The 21,049-nt window shown below is 46.6% G+C and overlaps 1 protein-coding gene across 1 annotated transcript in view; it reads right to left on the reverse strand.

Moving 5' to 3' along the window:
- Positions 1-364: 364 nt before the first annotated feature.
- RFTN1 (raftlin, lipid raft linker 1) overlaps positions 365-21,049 on the reverse strand; it is a 246,757-nt gene continuing 226,072 nt past the window's right edge. Inside the window, exons 8-10 of the mRNA XM_012558099.2 lie at positions 17,357-17,460; positions 15,614-15,695; positions 365-4,938 (exon numbers count right to left, since the gene is read on the reverse strand). Of these exons, the coding sequence (XP_012413553.1) occupies positions 4,510-4,938; positions 15,614-15,695; positions 17,357-17,460 (615 nt within the window). The 3' untranslated portion in view covers positions 365-4,509. The remainder of the gene's footprint in view (positions 4,939-15,613; positions 15,696-17,356; positions 17,461-21,049) is intronic.

Raw genomic sequence — 21,049 nt, forward strand, 5'->3', positions numbered from 1 at the left:
ACGGCCACATGCACAACCTGGCTGGCCAAACACTAGGTGTCTTTGTAGCTTTTGCTGGTTACCCTATCAACAATCACTTGGGGAAAAAAAAATGGCCTTCAGGCATCCCCCACTCGAAATGCACGTGCAGGATGTAGGGGTTGGGTTTTAAAGGCTTGGCTATTCACCATTTGTTTAAAAAAAAAAAAAAAATCTCATTACAAAAGGAATAAGCTGTGGATTCAATTAATAGAGACCCTGCGGCCAGTGGTTCTCATCCTTGGCTGGACGCTAGAATCACCTAGCGAGCTTGTAAAAATCCTGTTGCCCAGGCCACTCCCCAGACCGATCAGTCTCCTGGGCCTGGGCATCAGGATTTTTTAAAGCTCCCCAGGAGATTCCCAGGTGTAGCCAATTGGAGAACCACTGCTGTAGACTGGTATTTTGCCAGAATCAGCAGGGGTGTAGAGAAGATAGGGTAAAAACAAGAGCTTCAGGAATTGTTAGCCTGACTCTAGCGCTAAACTCCCTAAGGAATTCAAATTAGTTACAGTCGCCTTTTTTCCCTTTGCAATACACAGCCAATGTAAATGTTATTTCATTACTGAGAAATGTACCCCAAACTAAGTGATTTAAGGTCCTCCACGTGGAGGATGCAGCCTGAGATTGTCTGTTTTTCAAGGTCGTGACAGCAGAGCATTATTTTGTCCCAGTCTGATGCTGACTGGCATTTAAAAAAAAAGCAAACCCAAAAAACTGTGATCCTCTAAATCATGCATCAAGAGATATTTTTATTAAAACAAAATGTTGCATAGATACTAGTAACTGAGTATACTTGTGGGAATAAGGAGCCGAGGTGACGCAGTGGTTAAGGTTGGGGGTTCGAACCGACCAGCGGCTCCTCGAGAGAAAGATGTGGCAGTCTGCTTCCTTAAAGATTTACAGCCTTGGAAACTCTATGGGGCAGTTCTACTCTGTCCTGTAGGGTCGCCAGGAATCGAAATCAACTCAGTGGCACACAACAACGTAATTGTCGGAAATGTCATTTAAAAATAGTTTCCTTTGAACAGAGCCTCCAGCATTTTTAGGGGAGCTCTAGAGGAAGCAACTGCACAATGTGGTTGTATGAAGGTTTTCAATTTTGTTCTCTACAAATATATTACAAGTGGGTTTTAGTTAATAAAATTGTAAACAGTGAAAATGCCTCATTAAATAATTTCGTGAAAAGCTTGGACACATGCTTAGAAACTGGTGTGCGGTTTTTGTTTGTCTTAGAAAGGTATTTTTCTCCATCGCTGGGCTGGCCTTCCAGGTGATGCGAGGTAGTGGTACCACTTACTTACCTGGTGGCATCTCTATTCCACTTTCCATCTTATTTCTACAAACAACACAAAAGCACAGCATGCTCAGTATTGTTTTCCAGAGGGGCTTCGTTTGCTTATCCAAAAATCTTCATAATGCCAGGAGTAGGAAATTTATATAAAACATGACTGATCAATAAGCAAGGGGAGACTAGAATGATCCACGTGGTAATGGATTAGAGTTGGAGATGTATGAACTCATGTTCAGCTTAATATATAGACTGATGCATGCAGAAATATTTATGTTGCTGTTGCTGCTGTTGAGTCGATTTTGACTTATGGGGACCCATGTTTGCAGAGCAGAACTGCTCCATAGGTTTTTCAAGGCTGTGACCTTTCAGAAGCAGATTTCCAGGCCTGACTTCTGAAGCACATCTGGATGGGACTGAACCACCAACCTTTTGGTTAGTAGTCTAGTGCTTAACCATCTGCACTACTCAGGGACCTCCTAGAAATATTTATAGATACGTGTATGTACATGGTTAGTAGATACACATGGATTTCCTTCTATGTCAGCTGAAAGAGCCTACAAGCAATAACACTCCAGTAGCAATGAGCACATCTAGCACCCAGATCTTGGTTTCTAATACCAATCTCCAATAAAAGGGGGCCAGGGCTCCTTGGAGAAATGGCTGATTCTAGGACTAGCACAGAAATTATACAAAATAAGCCTGGAGCATCTAGTAGGGTCAGGAAGTAAGGAAGAAAACAAAAACCACACCGTACACTGATGGGGATTTCTCAAAGGGGCATAGGAGCCAACTGAAAGAGCTCCCAATGGCCAAAGGTGGGACAATTTGAGCAACAAAATAAAGTAGTATTGGCTTCTAACCCAAAGTATAAGATAAATACCCATGAGTTCATACTGATGTAAAAAATGATTGCATAAATAAATGGGAAAGGAGGCAAATCTCCCATGCAGAAGAATTCCAAGTAATTTATGTAGATAATCTGTACTCAAGGAGGGAGAGCATAACTCTCCATTCCTTAAGTTTGGACTGTGCACAGCAACTTCCTTCCCAAGAGTAAACTCTGGAAAGAGGGGGAAAGAGTAACTTTATAGTGGAGAAACCTGACAAACACTCTTAGCCAGGTGATCAAAGTCAACATCAACAGTGATAAATCACATTGAGAGTATATGCCCTTGATACGATGTGATGAGAATGGCACTTTATCTCTGTGGTCTTCCTCCCAAGAACCCATATCCCCACTCTGATCATGAGAAAAATATCAGGCAAATTACAGTAGAGGAATGCTCTACCAAATACTGAACAGTACACCTCAAGGTCATCAAAAAACAAGGAAACTATCACAGTTAAGAGAAGCCTTGAAAGACAGGTCTGACTTCCAAAAGATCACAACCTTGAAAACCCTATGGAGTGGTTCTGCTCCACACATATGGGTCTTCACAAGTTGGAATCAACTCAACAGCAACAATAACAGACATGACAACTGTGGTAGGCTGAATCATGGCCCTTGCCACCACAACATGGCAAAAGGGACTTTGCAGATGTGATTAAGTATTTTGAGATGGAGCAATAATCCTGGTGGGTCCATTGTAATCAGAGGGTCCTTACAAGGACACAGGAGGGCCAAAGTCAGAAGATATGAGAGTGGAAGCAGAGGTCAGAGAAGAGAGAAGATGCTATGCCGCTGACTTTAAAAATGGAGGAAGTGGCCACAAGTCAAGGAATGCAGGCAGCCTTGAGGAAACTGATCCTCCCCTAGAACCTCCAGAAGGAACCCAGGCCTGCGGATCCATTTTAGACTTCTGATCTCCAGAACTGTAAGGGAATGAATTTGTGTTGTTTTAAGCCACTAAGTTTGTAATAATTTGTTATAGCAGCAATAAGAAATTCATATAACAACTAAATGTAATGTGTTTCCCTGGATGGGATCCTGTAACAGAAAAGAACACTAGGTAAAAACCAAGGAAATATGAATAAATTATGGACTTTAATTAATAATTATGTATCAATATTGGTTCATGAATTACAACAAATGTACCACACTAATGTAAGATGTTAGTAATAGGGGCAAGGGTGAGAGAATGCTGGCTTCTCAATTTTTCTGTGAATGTAAAACTGTGCTAAAACAGTCTATTTAAATTTTTTTTTAAAGAAGTGAATGGGGGCTGTGGAGTCGAAACCTTTGAACATCAGGCCAGGAATTTTCTGTGTGACACAATAAATAATACACAAAATGCACTAATCATAGATGATTTATTGCTTTAAGTAACTAAACAAGAAAGAGACAGGCTATTGTTTTTGGTCAAGACAATCTGCAGTATCTCTCCAAGTTCACCAGTTGCATCTACTTAAAGCCTTAAAATACTTTCTGGACAATATAAACACGTGATAGACACAGCATACATGGTATAATAAACTTGGCCAATGATACACTGATTAAAATAGCACACAACAAGGGCAACCACCCAATCGGGATGCCCTGAAATGACAGGAAGTAACGCGTGTTCATAGGATGTGCTGGATACAAAACCTTTAAAAATTTTTGGCATTAATACTAACACAGAATACTTTCTTGGGCATTCTGCAAGAGCAGGTATGCAAGCAGAACTACCTCTTCACTTCCAGATTACCAGTATCTATGGGAATACTTTAAGCTGGGAGGCAGGGCACCTCCCCTCTCAGTGTCCTTTTCTTTGCCAAAGCAGCAGGGTCTGAGGGTTTAGGTGGAGAAGGGTGGCTGACAGGGCTCTCCAGGTGTTAAAAGTCACCAAGTAGCTGCCGAAACCAGCAGGGACCCGACACTGCCTCTCCAGGGAACGGGAGTGGACAACAGACTCGGTGTGTAGCCAGGGAGGTCCAAGGATTTGACCTGAATGTTCCCTGGAGGCCCTGCAGGGCGGACACAGGCACTGGATGGTTCAGACCTTCCCGCAGGAGGAGTGGAGCCAGGGCTGGGAGGTCCAGGAGCAGTGCCTGGCCTGTGCTCTAACACTGGGGCATCACGATACACTGCGAATGGATGTGCAGGAACCAACACTGTCAGGTCCCAGCCCTTGGAGGGCCAGGTAGACTCACAAGAAGAGATCAAGCCAAGCCAAGGGGTAACACACAATGCCAGGGCAAACCCGCCCCTGAGCCGGCTCCCAGCAAGGTCCCACAGGTTGGCAGCTCATCTGGCTTCAGAGCAAACTGCTCGAGACTCAGTTGTCTTCTGGTGCGGCGGGCTCTCCAGCAACTTCCTCAGGACTGCCATCCCTTCCATGCTCCCCCGGATCACAGGGCCCAGCGCAGCCCCCCACCTGCGCCCTGCTGGCGCCGGCAGGGCCATTCTGTACGGTGCCCTCCATGCCCCCACTGCCGAGCCCGCTGTCAAGACACAGCTTGTCTCCCTTGACTTCCTGGACAGAGACGCCCATCCCCTCAGAAGCCACACCCTCCTCTTCCCCTGGGACCCCGTCCTCCTGATGCCGACCCAGCACACAGTTTCCCAGGTCTCCAGATTTAGAAAACTGGTCTTCTAAGTTCTTCTCGTTCTCTTCTGCCTGTTGTTTGTCTCTGGCACCGAGTTTACCTTTGGACTTCCTCATCTGCCTGTTGTGCATTTCTCCTCGGGAGAAACGCCACTGAAACTAGAAATCAGAGAGGGTGGGGATAAATAAACACAGCTCCGTGAATCCAGTGCGTCACCTGGCAGCCTGTTTGCATCTACACCTGAGTCTCGTCTCTAAGCAAAGACACATAATTCCCAGAATTCCTCAAGCGAGCAGTATAGGCACCAAACTGACATCACAGCCCCACACACCTCGTCTCCACCATGAGCCTGGTCAGTGCTGTTCATGGATTTATTGTAGATGTGGACTCTGGGTTCTGCAGGTGTGTGTACTGCTCTTAATCAGCCCCACAGCAAAGCCCCACCTGGGAAAGGGGGTCCTGAAACCCTATCATTTGGAGACCAGGATGGGAGAGGAGACATAGACCTGCACTTCCTAAGTGCCCACAGCTGAGCCCCTATCCGCAGGCGAGCCCCACCACCTCACCTAAGGTCACCCTCCCTTCCTAGGGCAATCCCACAGCCAATGACTGGTCCAGGCAGGGGTCAGAAAACTCTGAAAGAACACCCCAGCTCCAGAGCTACCTGGGGAGCTGGCTAAAGCCACTGTTGGGATTCCATCGCAGCCAACTTCTCCCTCTGTCCACTCCTGTTCCCTCCCTTCCTCCACAGATGTTGTTCCCAAGGCACTCCCCCTAAAAAACTGCACCCAAACCTCCACCTCAGAGGCTGCTTCCCAGGAGTCTGCCCTGCAACTGAGTGTTTCCCCAGGATGGCCCGAGTCATGCAGTCAGTAATAGAGCCAGGCTAGAACCAGGTCTTGTTCAAGTTGTGGAGGGAGACTAGCCTGATGAGAGTCACAGCTCCACCAGCCAAATGATGTTTCTCAACCTCAGTTTCTCCTGAGAATAGATAGTAACTGTAACTATCCCCTTTTAGACCAGAGGTCAGCAAACTTATGGCTTTGCGGGCCATACAGTCTTGTCACAACCACTCAGCTGAACTACTGATGGGCAAAAGCAGCCACAGACAATATATAAATGAAGGGGAATGCTGTGCTCCAATAAAACTTTATTTACAAAAATAGGTGTCAGGCTAGATTTGGCCCACAAGCTGTAGTTTACCAATCCCTGCCTTAAAGGGGTTTTTTTTTTTTTAAACTTTTAAAAATTTTTTATTGTAGTAAAATATATATAACATAAAATTAGCCATTTTAACAATTTTTAAATGTACTAATTGGGTGGCATTAATTACATTCAGCCAGCATCATCTTTCCAAAATTTTACTTCATCCAAACAGAAATTCTGTATCAATTAAACAACAATTTTCCATTCCCTCCTCCCGCCAGCCCCCAGTAACCTCTAATCTACTTTCTGTCTCTATGTATTTGCCTATTCTAGGTACTTCATGTAAGTGGGATCATAACAATATTTGTCTTTTTGTGTCTGGCTTCTTTCACTTGGCATAATGTTTTCAAGGTTCATCCATGTTGTATGTATCAGTACTTCATTCCATTTTATGGCTAAATAATATTCCACTGTATGGATATGCCACATTTTGTTTATCCATTCATCTGTTGATGGACACTTGGGTTGTTTCTACCTTTTGGCTACTGTGAAAAACGGTGCTGTGAACATTCTCATACAAGTATCAGTTTGAGTCCCTGATCTCAGTTCTTTGGGGTATATACCCAGGAGTGGAATTGCTGGGTCATATGATAACTCTGTTTAACTTTCTGAGGAACCACTAAACTGTTTCCACAGTGGCTGCGCCATTTTACATTCTCTGGCAACGCAGGAGGCCTCCAATTTCTCCACATCCTTGCCAACACGTGTTATTTTCCATTTTTTTAAATTAAATCCATCCTAGTAGGTGTGAAGTGGTATCTCATTGTGGTTTTGATTTGCATTTTCCTACTAATGGGAAACCCGGGTGGCTAGTGGTTAAGAGCTATGGCTGCTAACAAAAAGGTCAGCAATTCAAATCCACCAGGCGCTCCTTGGAAACTCTATGGGGCAGTTCTACTCTGTCCTATAGGGTCACTATCAGTCAGAATCAACTTGATGGCAACGGGTAATGACTAATGATACCGAGCATCTTTTCATATGTTCATTGCTCATTTCGTCTTTCAGGAAATGTCTATTCAAATCCTTTGCCCATTTTTAAGTTGGTTTGTCTTTTTGTTGTTGAGTTATAGGAATTATATAGTCTGGATATTAAACCCTTATTAGATGTATGACTTGCAAATATTTTCTCCCATTCTGTGGGTTGTCTTTTCACTCTTTTGATAGTGTCCTTTGATGCACACAATTTTTTAATTTGAATGAAGTCCAATTTACCTATTTTTCTTTTATTGCCTGTACTTTTTGTATCATATTTAAGAATCCAGTGCCAAATCCAAGGTCATGAAGATTTGTCCCTATGTTTCTTCTAACAGTTTTATAGTTTTAGCTCTTAAATTTAGGTCTTTGATCCATTTTGAGTTAATTTTTTAGATGGCGTGAGATAAGGGCCTTCGAGAGTTTTTATGTGGATGCAATGATGTGCTAATCCATGCAATGGGCTTAGTACTGTGCCTGGCACATGATATACAAGATATGTTTGCCACTACCCTTACTGACATTAGATGTAAGTCCCATGAGGTCAGGGAAGCCATCTGTCTGATTTACTACTATATCCCCAGGGACACAGCACAGTGATCGGCACAGAGTAGACCCTCAAAAAATATCGCAGAATGGATGAATGGAAGGACAACAGAATCCAGCCAAGCTGGCACACTTGCATTTCAGAATGAAGTCCTGCAGTTTTAGAGTCGAAATAGCCTTCAGTTCCTAAGACTTCTTGCTGGGCTAGAGAGGTGAGCGCAGGAATGCAGTTGCCCCATCAGTGGGGACATGATTTCTTAAGGCTGGACCACGTCAAGACATTGGTGCGCTGTGCAATGTCAGTTCTGGTTGATCTCCAGAAAGAGAAATTAATTTACAGAAGAAAAGAGGGGGAAAAAAATTCCAAAGTCCTGCTGAGTATAAGCCTGCTCCAAGTGCCCCACAGGAAGAGTCTGGGAGCTTGTGTGCTTGGAATAAACCCAGGCAAATGAGCTTGAGGAGCAATGGAAGCGTGAAGACCGGTGTTAGAGCAAACACCTGGGAAGACACATAGAAATGGGTCGTGGAATGTGTTCTGTGGGCTAACAACCCACCAAGCATTCCAGCCCTTTTTTCTTCTACTTCCCAAACATAAGGATCCCTCCAATCTTCCTAGGGAGCCCTGGTGGTGCAGTGGTTAAAAGCTTGGCTGCTAACCAAAACATCGGCAGTTCGAATCCACCAACCGCTCCTTGGAAACCCTATGAGGAAGTTCTACTCTGTTCTATAGGGTCGCTATGAGTCAGCACATAACAACAACCATCCTCCTAAGCACAGCCCCTCTGACCTCTGTCATCCTGAGGGCTCAGTATCCCCAGGATCACTTCTACCTCAGAGGGGGCCTCTCTACTCTGTGGGGCCCTGGGTCACCCAAGCTCACAGAGATCAGATACCAGAGAACCATGTGGTATGCACCTGAGGAGGTGGCAGCCACAAAATTTTCAGGACATGCCAGGCCCTGTTGTGAAAGGCACAAAGAACAAGAGAGAAACTCACAGAGGAGAGAGAGCTGGGTAAGTGGGGGCCAGAGTCAGGATCCCCAACTGGAGGTGGTGGTGTCACAAGAAAAGCCTCAGGGCCTGGAGACTGCGTATGCGCTCTGCTGCCCGGAAGGTGCTGCTCAGCAGCCCGCCACATGCAGGGCTGTGTAAGTCTCCACCACTGTCATTTCCTTCCACCAGAGTTGCACCACACTGGTTTCACCAAACATGTACTTAAATCTTAGACATTCTGTGACTGAAAGAACAGCAACAACAACTTCTCGCTAGGCAAGAGAGGGGAGCGCACGAATGCAGTTGCACCATCAATGAGTCACAATTTCTTAAGGCTGCACCACATTGTAAAGAATCCTGAGTGCTTTGCTAGGGAAAGTCAAAAACGTGCTATGTAAATTAAAAACAAATCTGCCACCTCTGCAGACTTTTCAGTGGTGGAGATACATTTCCTCAAGTAAAAAATTCTCCTGAACACTCACAGGGTTCTGTGATTGAACATATTGTAGGGTTCTTGGACTTTAACATCCTTTAGACAAGACTAACATGGAGCCCTGGTGGCGCAGTGGTTAAGAGCTTGGTTGCTAACCAAAAGGTCAACAGTTCAAATCCACCAGCTGCTCCTTGGAAACCCTATGGGGCAGTTCTACTCTGTCCTGTAGGGTCACTATGAGTTGGAATCAACTCAACGGCAACAGGTTTGCTTTTTTTTTTTTTTTTGGTTTACACTAATTATAGTATGGTTGGTGGCTAAGACCAGGTTCAAATCCCACTCCTGGCACATGTTAGCTGTGTGACCTTGGGCAAGTTATTAATCTCTCTGAATCTCCAGTTCCTTACCTCTATAAATTGTGACTCAGCCTCCAGGAGAGCTGTGGTGTAAACATCTGGGGCCCCATTCACACTAGTTTATGCGAATAGCGCCCTCTGCAGTTGTGAATGTAAAACTATGGACAAGCCCACATATGTCAGGCCTTCCATTCTTAAGACCATTAATTTTTTAAATACAAACCTAGGTATTTATTCAGAGATTGCTCTTGCTAAGACTTTTGTGGTTCACTCTGGATGCCCAGCCATATCCAGTTTCCTATAGAAAACCACATTTTGCTGACCTAATACGACAGGACACAGGCTCTGTGGAAAGGGTCCATGGGAGGCACACCAGCCACTTCCTCAAGGAACCTGCCTGGGCTGCTGGGCAGAGAAAGATTTGGGACTGTCAGCGCTGAGCTGGGTGGGAACTACTTCAGCTGCCGTTTTTTGTCCTTGCACGTTCATCCCAGAAAAATCTGCAAAGCCCAATTCCTTCTAAGGACTGCGCTGTGTCCTGTGTCCTCAGATGAGTTTATGGGTGACGTCCCTGACTCCAGGGCCTGCCTGGGCCCCCATTCCATGACAGCAGTCATATGTGCCGCAGCCAGGGACCAGACAGGCTCTGATTCAAGTTTCCTTCTTTACTCCTCTCCTTTGCAGGGGGAGATTCTCATGAAGTAGGGAGGTGGTAGTGGCCAAAACCCAGGTCTGGATAATCTAGAAACTGTTCAGAGTTGTGAAGGTAGGCAGCCTGCACAGTGCTGCCAAAGGAGGAGCAAATGCATATGGAGACAAAAACTCTTGTGTCACACACTGTAACAGGGTTTCATGTGTCCTGAATCCCCAAAGCAGTACTCTCAATAGGCAATATTAGTACCATTTGATAAATTGTAGAGGTTCAGAGAGGTTAATAACTTGCCGAAAGTCACACAGCTAGAAAACAGCTGAACTGGAATTCAAACGTTGCTATCCTCCCAGTCTCTCATTCTTGGCGAAAGGCTTTGGGCTCTTGCTCTGGAGGGAAAGGAGGAGAGGAAGTAAAGGGAGCAGCCACACACCTTTGAAATGGCTCAGCTCAATGCATGAGCACCTCAGCTTTCAGGCTATGATGACAAGACACATCTGCTAGGTTGGCGGCTTAACTCATTAGGCTGAGTGGTCAGCTGATGGAGGCCCAGATTTAACTGCCATTAAAGATACTTTGGTTCAGCTTATTAGAAACAAGTAGCTACCCTGAAAGCTCCTTGACAGGCTTATTTTTTAAAAAATCAATAATGATAAAATCTGAATAGCTGTCCACAGGTAAGCGTGGAAAGGACCCTAAACTATTCCACCAAACTGAAAAAAACCTCACTGCCATCAAGTTGATTGGAAGCAGACTGCCCCATCTCGCTCCCACAGAGCCGCTTGGTGGTTTCGAACCACCGACCTTTCAGTTAGCAGTCAATTACTTTAACCACTGTGCCTCCAGGGCTCCTTAAGCTGCATCAGAATCACCTGGAGGGCTCATTAAGGCTCAGGTTGCTGGGCTCCTCCCCAGAGTTTCTGACTCAGTGGGTCTGGGGAGGGCAGGAAGACAGCGTTTTTAACAAGCTCCAGGTGATGCTGATACCGCTAGTCCATGGACCACATTTTGTGGACCACTGAATAAGAAAACCACTTGGGCAGGATTTACTGTGCAGGAACCAAAAAACAAAACAAAACAACAAAATAACTCACGAAAACCAGTGGCCATTGAGTCAATTCCAACCCATGGCGACCCCATGTGTGTCAGAGTAGAACTGTGCTTCACAGAGTTTTCAATGCCTGATTTTTTTTCAGAAGAAGATTGCCAGGCCTTTCTTCTGGGGTGCCTCTGGGTGGACTTGAACTATCAACCTTTTGGCTAGTAGCTGAGAGCATTAACCGTTTGTACTGGGACAAAATAACGCATCCCCGCCCTCCCACAGTCCCTGCTCTGCAATCCAAGGAAGGCTTCCTCTGTCTCCCTTCACCACCTGGCCTTTCTTCCTCCTTTAATCTGGGGACAGCCACGGTCTTTAACAAACCACAAAAATTGTTCCAGATTGCAAGGCTCATAGGCATCTCCAAACGCAAGAAGAGAAGTCAGAGATGTGGCATCACCTGGGACCTGAGCAGCTTTTCAGGTTGAGGCTTTGAAATGAGGTCTTTAAATATCCACACAAATTAAAACATGAAGGATGTGCTCCATATTTTTAGCACTACCAAGGAAGAGTCTGAGTCAACAAACCAGCCCCAGGTAAAACAGGCCACACTGATGTCAGGGCCCCACCCCCCCAGGCCAGAAGGACCATGGCATTTGGCTGTGCTCACTGATATCTAAACCAAGAAAGAATCCAACTAGCCGTCCAATTTAGAAATAACTACATAAAAGAAAAAAAAAAAAGAAATCCTTCACTTGACAGCGATGTGTGTCCTGAGTCCCGTGTCAGCAGGAGCTAATGGATTTAATTCACACGTTTTAAAAAATGTCCAGGACTCTGTCTCCACTTTAAGTAGTTTAACTAGCGGGAAGACTTCTCCGGTGTTGTAGAAATCACTTATTACCTTTGAAGGAGTTTAATATTTGCTTTGAAAACCACATTCACATACACATAAGGAGGTTTATTTCTAACGCTGAAAAGTCATGGAGAATTTTGTCCACTTTGCTAATTAAAAGAGGCCTAAATATGTTATGTCCTTGATGTGCCAAATCTTGTGATTTCTTAATTTCAATACTAGCACTGAAATCCTAGAGCTAGACATATTACATCTGTCTCAGGCTCAGACGTTTGATTATTCATTCAATGATTCAACAAATATGTATTGATTGAGTACCAACTAAATGTCAGGTGCTAGGTTAAGTACCCGGTCTACAACAGTCAGAAAAAACAGTTTTTGGAGTTAATGTCTGACTCCTCCAGTAAGGGATGAAGTAATAAATAGCGAGAAACCGAGAGATGGGCTGTGAATGTATTACAAGGGAGCCAGATGTGGACTAAAAGGAGAGAAACACTGTCCTGAGAAAATGATGCTTTAGTGGAGATACAAATGAGGAGAGTGTCCTAGGAGAGAGAACGCTGAAGCCAAGGCCCACACTGTAGCAGGGGAGACACAACCAGCATGAGAGCCAGTGTGGTTAGAATGCAAAAACGAGGGGCTAGGAGAAGACATAAGAGGGATCAGACAACGCAGGGCCTCGTGGGCCCCACTACAGATTTCCATCTTTGTCTTAAGAGTAATGCAATTTGTTAGAAAAGTTTTAAGCAGTGGGGTGACATGATTCCATTTGCTTTTTTAAATGCTCACTTTGGCTCTGAGTGGAGAACACAGCTGAAAGTGGCCAGAGCTGATGCCGGGGAGAGCTGTTATTAAGTGACTGTAGTAGCCAAGGCAAGCGATGGTGGAGAGGAGGGGCTGGAAGGCACTTTCCAGGACCTAAACCTGATGTGTAAAGGACAGATTGCTATGGAGGGAAGGAAAAGGTGCAGTCGAGGATGATCCCTAGGTGGGTAGGTGCACCTGGGCCAATGGCGGTGCCATTCCTCTAGGCCTGGGGGGAGAGGGACAGTGGGTCAGGCATAAGGGAAGGGGAGAATCATGAGTTTGGGCTGAGATTGAATCTGAGGTGCTTTCAAGACATTCAGGTGGAGATGTTGAGTACGCAACAGGACAGATGGATCTGGAGGCTCAGAGAAGAGATGTGGGCAGGAAATACAGATATAAGCCATGGGCACAGAGGTGGTGAGTGATGCCTTGGGAATGAATGAGATTTTCTGGGAAAGAGGTAAAAGACTGAGAAGAGAAATAGGGTGAGTGTGCACCCTGACAAAGTTAGTGGGAAACCAGGAGAATGTGGTGGGATGGAACTCAGAGAAAAGAGTGCTCCAAGAGCGAAAGGGTAGCCAGCGGGTCAGTGCTCAGGGAGCCCCACACAATGACTAAATGGAGTGATTGTCACAGGGTAACCACAGACCTGTGGGAGCAGAATACCAAGCACTCAGCCAAGCAAGTGAATGGCGGAGACACCGAGTGCAGATAATTCTGTCAAGAAGTCTGGCTATGACCCCTCAAAACTATTACTCTGAGGAAACCTTTAGACCTTGGACCAAAACTATCCCCTTAAGTCATCTCTGAATCAAATAACAGTTTAGCCTAATTAGAAAAGAATTTCTGCATTAAACACTATACTCCTTTAAAGAATTATCTGTATGTGATCAAATTGACAATAGCAACTTGAAAGGATAGATGAGAAGCTTAGAGGGACAGTGAGTCTGTGTTAATGATGGTGAAATAGTTTGGAAAAGGTTGTGGAGAAAGGTGGCACAACTTAAAGAATGGAACCGATGTCACTGAATTGTACATGTATAAATTATTGAAATGGTGTGTGCTGTGTATATTTTCACCAAAAAAAGAAATTAAAAATTCAAAAAAAAAAAAAAAAAGGAGTTTGGCTGCAGTCCCCTCTCTCTGGAACTCCACCAGTGAGATGACCTACAGGGTATTGCACACAACAAGTACTCAATAGTAGCTGCCTCCAGTCTTTGGAACGAGGCCAGGGATAAACAGATACATCTAGGAAGCAGTCAGCCCGTATCTATATAGCTGAGGCTTCAAGTTTCCAACTGCCAAAGAGATGATTCCAAATCATGGTGGCCCCATGTGTGTCAGAGTAGAATGGTGCTCCATATGGTTTTTAATGGCTGATTTTTCAGATCACGAGGACTTTCTTTCGAGGAACCCCTGGGTGGACTTGCCTCTCCAACCTTTTGGTTAGCAGCCAAGCACTTGTTTGTGCCACCTGGGCAAATTTCTACGGACTACCCTCTCTGATTTTCCCTGAGGGAAGTTGTTCTACCTCCTTACAGCAGCTTTAAAAGTCAGTCTCTAAAGACTCCCTGTCCGCTCAAGCTCCTACTGGCTTGTTTCCCTCTGGGGATGTGATGTCCTTCCTACCAAAATCAAAACACGTGTCCATCCTTCAGAATCCACCTACAACTAGGAACATCCATCAAGAAAAGGTGGCGCTAACTCCTGTCTTAAAGGGCTGAAGCCTGCTTTCTTTTAGTGTCTGTCAGAAGATCTCACATGCTTTCCATGAGTACGTGCAGCTCCCATGAACCTTCAGCTGAGCTGTAACAGACAGCAGTCTCTAGCTGATCCATCTCGCAGCCGGTGGCTGACTGCTCCTGGTGGGATATGGTGGACTCAGAGGCTGCCTTCTGGCCCACTGCTGTTGTCACCTGTCACATTAATGTCTCAGAGCTTGAAGAAAGACCTTCCTCTGCACCACAACCCATCTGGCTCCAAGTCACTATTTCTTGGCATTCCTTCCACAAGTGGGGTCCCCATGGATTTGCTGGCTGGTGAGGGGCTACTACAATCTGTTCACTTGCTTGATGCTCCTGTCCAGGGCCCCATGTCCAAAGAACATGAGGAACTGAGAGTGGGGACACAGGGGATGGGCCAGGTGTGAGGAGATGAAGCAGATGAAGCCTGAGAACGTGGCAAAGGTGGAATGGGCTGGATCCAGGTGATACCTGACTTGGGCCAATGGACTCACTGGCCTCTTTCTGAGAAACTGATGAAACACCCACAAGAAGAGCACTGCTGTGAAGTATGGAGGTCTAAAACATCAGTCATCTGGCAGAACGAGAAGACCTGGCTGGACTTTAGGAACACAGGGATGACTTTCTGAGAATGGCTGTGGTCTCAGGGTGACTGTGTTTCTGGAATAGTTCATGTGAAGTCCAGTTAGAGGACTTCCTGAAGATAGCATGGTCTGAGGACTCATGGCCACAGGCTAAGGCTGGCCTCTGTCTATCTCAGCTGCCACTCACAGGCCTTTGGACGGGGGCCTGTCAAGAAGGGACTTTGGCAGGGTCCCTCTGCCAAGATCACCTCGTGGCCTCCAAACTTCTGATGTCCTGAGGGATCTAAGGGGGCAGGCAGCTTGTCATGAGATTACGACACAGAGAAACTGGGCATGAGTTCAAGCCATCCTCACCCTGGACAGACTGCAGCTGCAGCCTTCGTGCCCCTATTTTTAGCCTTGTGGGAATATCTGGCATGTCTGTGTGCCCAGAAGAAACACTCTCCTCTGCTCCTCTGGCCTGGTGAGTGGGAAGCTGGTTGACAAGGCCCTCAAGCCCCCTCACCCATCCCCCATGTTGGCAGCCTCAGGTGTGACTGGGTTTGCAAAGGGGCTCAGGTGTTCTGTGGGCTGTGAGACCCTGTGGAGATTGGAGCAGGCTCCCCACACAGCCGCTGGAGTACATCCACTGCAAGAGAAGCCCCCGCCTACCTTTGATTCCTTCTTCTTGATTTTCTGAGGTAGACATGGTCTCTGGAGAAAGACAATCTGCTTGGTGGATACATTCCCCTCCCTGTAACACACGCAGAGCTGAGAATGAGTTTCCTTGTGCCTGGAGAAACCCAAAACCTGAGGCAGATGCTGCGATCCCTGACTTCACCTAGGCAGACCACCCACAGAAAGGAAAGCTACCACCAAATCGTGGGAGGTTAGAAATCGAGAAGCCCACTCCCCACTCTCCCACCCCTAGGCCAGCCACGTTTGCTTCCAGGGTACTGTTTCAGGGGCCCAACCAAAGCTGTTTGGGTGTCCTGCAAAGTCAGTTTCACAACTGGAGACTCCTATCCCCTGATGTGAAATAACAGCCTAGCATCTTGGCCAAATGATGACAAACTGGCTTCTTCAGTGAATCTCAATGGGGTGGGAGGCCTCTTCCAAACTGTCTCTGGTAGTGATGCCACAGAGGGGCCTGGTTGGCCTGGGATGGTCGGGTAGATGAGGACCTGGGCGGTGAGCTCAGTGGATCAGCCATTTCAGAATAGAGGGCAGAGGGGTTGCTGTGCGCAGGATCTCGGCCATACGTGGTCTGGCCGTGTGGCGAGACAGCACGGCTCCTGCAGGTACATGATGATTGCTCCTGCACTGGGTGGCAGGCGGGGCCCTCAGCTCTGCCTCAAACTCACAAAAGGGGCGAGGGGACTGCTCTTTCCCCCCAGGAAAACAGGACTCCATGGAGCTGCCTTTAAAGATGATAGAAATATTGGAAGGGAGATAATTGTCTTCCCCTCCCGCTCCCACCCTTCTGGTGACTTTCTTTAAATCTCTGTTTTGCAAATGTCTTGCTACTTTGTGTGAGGAACTGAGTTGGGTGATTTCACAACTAACGGTTCACTTAACCAGTTGCCCTGGAGTCAACTCCAACTCATGGAGACCCCATGTGTGTCAGAGGAGAACTGTGCTCCACAGGGTCTTTTAGTGGCTGTTTTTTTGGAAGTAGACTGCTAGGCCTTTCTTCTGAGGCGTCTCTGGGTGGACTCCAACCCCCAACCTTTCAGTTAACAGTCGAACACATTAACCATTTGTACCACCCAGGGATTCTCAAGTATAGATAGCAAACCCAAAGTACAGATGGAAGGCCTTTCAGGGTTGGTATGACTGGGACAAGCCCATGGGTTCAAGGGACAGCAGGGAGAGCGAACGGCGGACAAATGGCAGTGAATGGGAAATTGTAAGGAATGCTACAAGCAAAGGCTGAGACCCCAGGTCTTCGTATCCCCTTTGTGGGGCCACTAACCAGTACCACGATCTTGGGCAAGTCTCCTAAACTCCCTGCCACACTTTCTTCAGCTGTAAAATGGTTTAATAAAAACTACCACCTCATAGGATTTTATTTTGAGGACTAAATAAAATTATAAAGTGCCCACCTAGCTCTGCACAGGGTACATAGCAGGTGCTGGATTTCTTTTGCATCTGAGGGCCCTAGGCAACCTCCACCTAGGTGGTACCCTGGAACGTGCAGGACAGGAACTCTCCACTGGCCAAGGCTCCCCCTCAGGAAGGAGGGCACAGGGGAGTCCCTGGGCAGTGGTGGTAAAGAAGCTGAAATCCTAGCTCTGCCACTAACCACACCAGTCTCCAAGGACTAGATGAATTATGCAAGTACAGTGCTAATTAAGAACGGTGCCTAGCACAGAGTCAGTGTTCAGTAATAAATGTTACCCCTGCTATTGTTACCTGGTCGTCTTGATGACGGGAGTCGGTAGCACGCAGCTGAGCTGCCAGCCATAGGCAGCCAGTGAGTTCAGCAGGGGCACGTAGTCTGTCTGCACCTCGACACCCTGGAGAGAAAGGCCATGTTAGAATCTCACACCGACTCCCAGGTGACTGAGAGGGGACATTCAATCCACCAAGCCAACAAAGCAGAGAGGAGTGGGGGTGCTCTGCAGCTCAGAGGCCCCTGCTCCAATGTTCGCCGAAAGATCTTTAAAGAGTTTGGAGCAAACCGACAACATGGGATTTCGTTCCAGGCCGGCTCAGTCTGTGTAGTCAGCAAGGAATCGGAGCCAAAGAATTAATCCATTAATTTTGTTTGATTCTCATCTGGACAAATAGCCTCCTGTGAGTTTCACTGAGGAAGCACAATTGCCTCGCCTCACAGATGCATTCAGGGCATACGACAATGCACGCTGCTCCGGGTAATCTCGGGGCGCATCATGGGGGTTAAATTACATCTGACAGATGATCAGGGCATCTGCATCCAGCCACAGCGGCACACACACACATGCACGCGTGTGTGTGACCGCGGAACAGAGGGATTTCACCTCTGTTACACACCCTGCCTTCCAGGAGTAAATGCTGCCCACGTTGTACTTCAAATCAGGAATGGGGGTGGGGGGCGGTCAAACCTTTCAATTTAGAGACTCAGTCCAGCTCCCACAGGCAGATAACGCTGACGTGCAGCCAATGCATTTGGTCCCATACTCAGACATTCTCCCTCCAAAGGGCAGCGAGTCTTACCCTGGGCTCCTCACTAAAATTGAAAGTGCAGCCCCTGCCCCTGCTCTGGGTGGACACTGAATGCCCCATCTCTGTTAGGCTGGCTTCAGAAAATCCCAAACGCGTGTCCAGATTCCTTCCAACCTATGCAGCCACGTGGCTTCATTCATCTGGTATTTGCAAGTGGGTGGTGGGTACAGAGGTGAACACGAGCATGGTGCTGCCTGCTAGAGTTCACGGTCCACCAGCATTAACTTGCAAATAACCAAAATACACCTGAAGTACAAGAAAAAAAAAGTAAAAAAAAATAACTAAAATGCAAAATGGCAGGGCCACAAGGCCCCGAATGTCAGAAGAGAGAAGGATCCTAGCCACAGTCAAGGTTGGCTTTGTGGAGCTCAAGGGTGACAGGTAATTGACAGGTGGAGTTGGGGGAGGGGCATTCCAGGGGGAGAATGCCAGCATGTGCAGACTAGAAGATAAAAAGTTGGGAGGTAGGGCCTAGAGCACTGAGGAGGGTGGGCTTAACTCGGGAGTGCTCTGCTCAACGGGAATGGTCCATGGTGTGGGCTGTTCAGGTTGGGGCCTTTTGGAAACAGAACCAGTTCACTTGGCTGCCCTGGGCTAGAGGGCCGGAAGGATGAGGAAACAAACAGCCCCACCTTTTTAAAATACTTTTAAAGTTTCTATAACTGGGCACCGGTCCCAGTGTGGCTACCAAGTCACTTGAGCCCCTGGCAATTTATCCTTTGGGAGCCTTAGTTTCCTCAACTGTATAAAAATATGTATTGGCCCATATCGGTGGTTCTCAAAGTGTGGTCCCGGGGCCACCAGGGAGCTTGTTAGAAATGCACACTCTCAGAGGCCACCCAGACCTGCTGACTCAGAAACTCTGTGAGTGGTCCCAGGAACTAGTGTTTGAACAAGGCTTTCCACTACTTCTGATGCAGCTGAGTTTGAGAATCACTGCCTACGTGATCTCTTAGGTCCCTTCGCCAGAAAAGAATCTACAGTCTGTGGCCAGAATGCACCCACTGTTACCTGCAGTCTAACCTTTCCCATCATTCTTCATGGGAAGAAAACAAATAGGTGGACCTTTAAAAGGATCAGCAGAAGGGAGGAAGGAGAAAAAAGTGGGGGAGAAGAGAAAGCAAGGGAAGGAGAAAAAGAGCGGGAAGGGAAGGGAAAGAGAGGGAGGAGAGGAGAGAGAGGTCCAAGTATAATCAATTTACAGGAGGCAAACAGGGGAGGCCCTCAATATCGCTCCTTCCTGGGAAGCCCCGCCCAGGCCAGCAGAGGACCAGCAACCCCCACCTTCCAGACCAGAGCATGGCCAGCGTCCCCACTATGGGCATTGTCCATTGTCCCCCCTTGTTGAAGGAAGGGCTGTGTGACTGTTTTATCCAGAGCAGCCTGCCACCATCCCTTCACTCCTGGTTTAGAGAGAGGAGGGAAAAAATTAAAACCCACACTCTCTGGCTTTGCAAGGTTATGATTACTTGGGCCTATCAAGAATAACCTTCCCACTTTATCAAGCACTGTGACAAACCTGCCACAATCAGACAGTAGCCATGGCAACCAGGACAAGCTTTGGCGCCTCACAAAGCCCTGAGTGGCAGAATGGAGTCCTTTTATTGGTGACTGCGCCTCGGCCGGGTTTTCTCCTTTCTACATCAGCACCCAGAGCAGCAAGACAATGAAGGACCCCCGCTGAAGCCTGACCCGCCTGCTCAGACACCCTGGGCCTGCGAGCTGCTTCTATTTTGCTCTATTTTATTTCATTCTGCCACTATCTTAAAGAGAAAGACAGCAGGATTTTTCCCAAACATTTTTTTCCCTTGGAGGTAGGGGATGTCAGCTGGAGTGTAGAGAATCATAAAGCCAAAAGAAAAGGAAAAACACAACAAAACAAACACAACCCTGCCTGAGAGAGCCGAGGGTTCCATCTCAAGTATTAATTTCTGGCCGTCACACGGTGAGCTGGAAAGTAAAATATAAGGGGTGGGGGTGTGGTGTGACACTCCACCAGACCCGCCCACTCCAACTATTTGGGCTTGTCTTGATTTAATTAATGTTAAATGTGGTTTTCCATTTTACAAATGAGTATTATAAATAGAGTACGAAGATGCCATTTCTAAAATATGAGCTGAGCTCCACACAGTGAGTGGAAGGCTTTTAAGTCCATTAGCTAAGAAAGGTGGTAGGAAACATCTCTGGATGGAAGGGTCTCTTTGATCTGCTTTTGTGTGACACTCCAGAGAGGAGAGAAGAAGGCACAAACAGCACTCAAAAGCCAGCCTGCTTATCAGACGAAAAGACGTTTCCTTCTGTGAGTAGGAGCACAAAATTTTAATTAACTCTCCACTCTCCTGTGGTGGATACGTAATCTCCGATCACACCTGGAGTGTGAAAAAAATGCAGCACGTCCTGTGGTTTTTCAACTTGCATGAGAGGAATTCATTTGTATTTATAGTTCTTTTTTTCCCTTTTTCCCTATGATTTCTTCCCAGTGGTCGCAAATCAACTAAAAAAACAGACACCCAACACAACTTTCCTTTACCCTCCAAAAATTATGAAGACAGAATGTAGAGTTTACTAAGAAACGCATTTGTCTTTTGATCTTTTTTTAAGATCCTCCGTTCAGGGAAATAATTAGGAGGTAACACACTGATCCCCTGAGAAAGTCTGCATTCTGAATGGCAGTTTGCGCTTCCTTTTTCCCGTTTCAGTCTGTGGAAGTAATCTGGGAGAACAGCAGTTTATAAGAGAATACTCTGCTCCCTATATGACTGTAAACGAGTCACAGGGACTTAATCTCCCATGTCTGAAAGATGTGCAGGAACAGCTCAGGGACGTTCTCCATACCTGAAAACAGTGACTGGGAACTGTTTGCCTCTATTCCTGACATCCACAGGGTGAACCCTTGTCTTT

The sequence above is a fragment of the Trichechus manatus genome, unplaced genomic scaffold (assembly GCF_000243295.1).
Source record: "Trichechus manatus latirostris isolate Lorelei unplaced genomic scaffold, TriManLat1.0 scaffold00136, whole genome shotgun sequence".
NCBI lineage: Eukaryota > Metazoa > Chordata > Mammalia > Sirenia > Trichechidae > Trichechus > Trichechus manatus.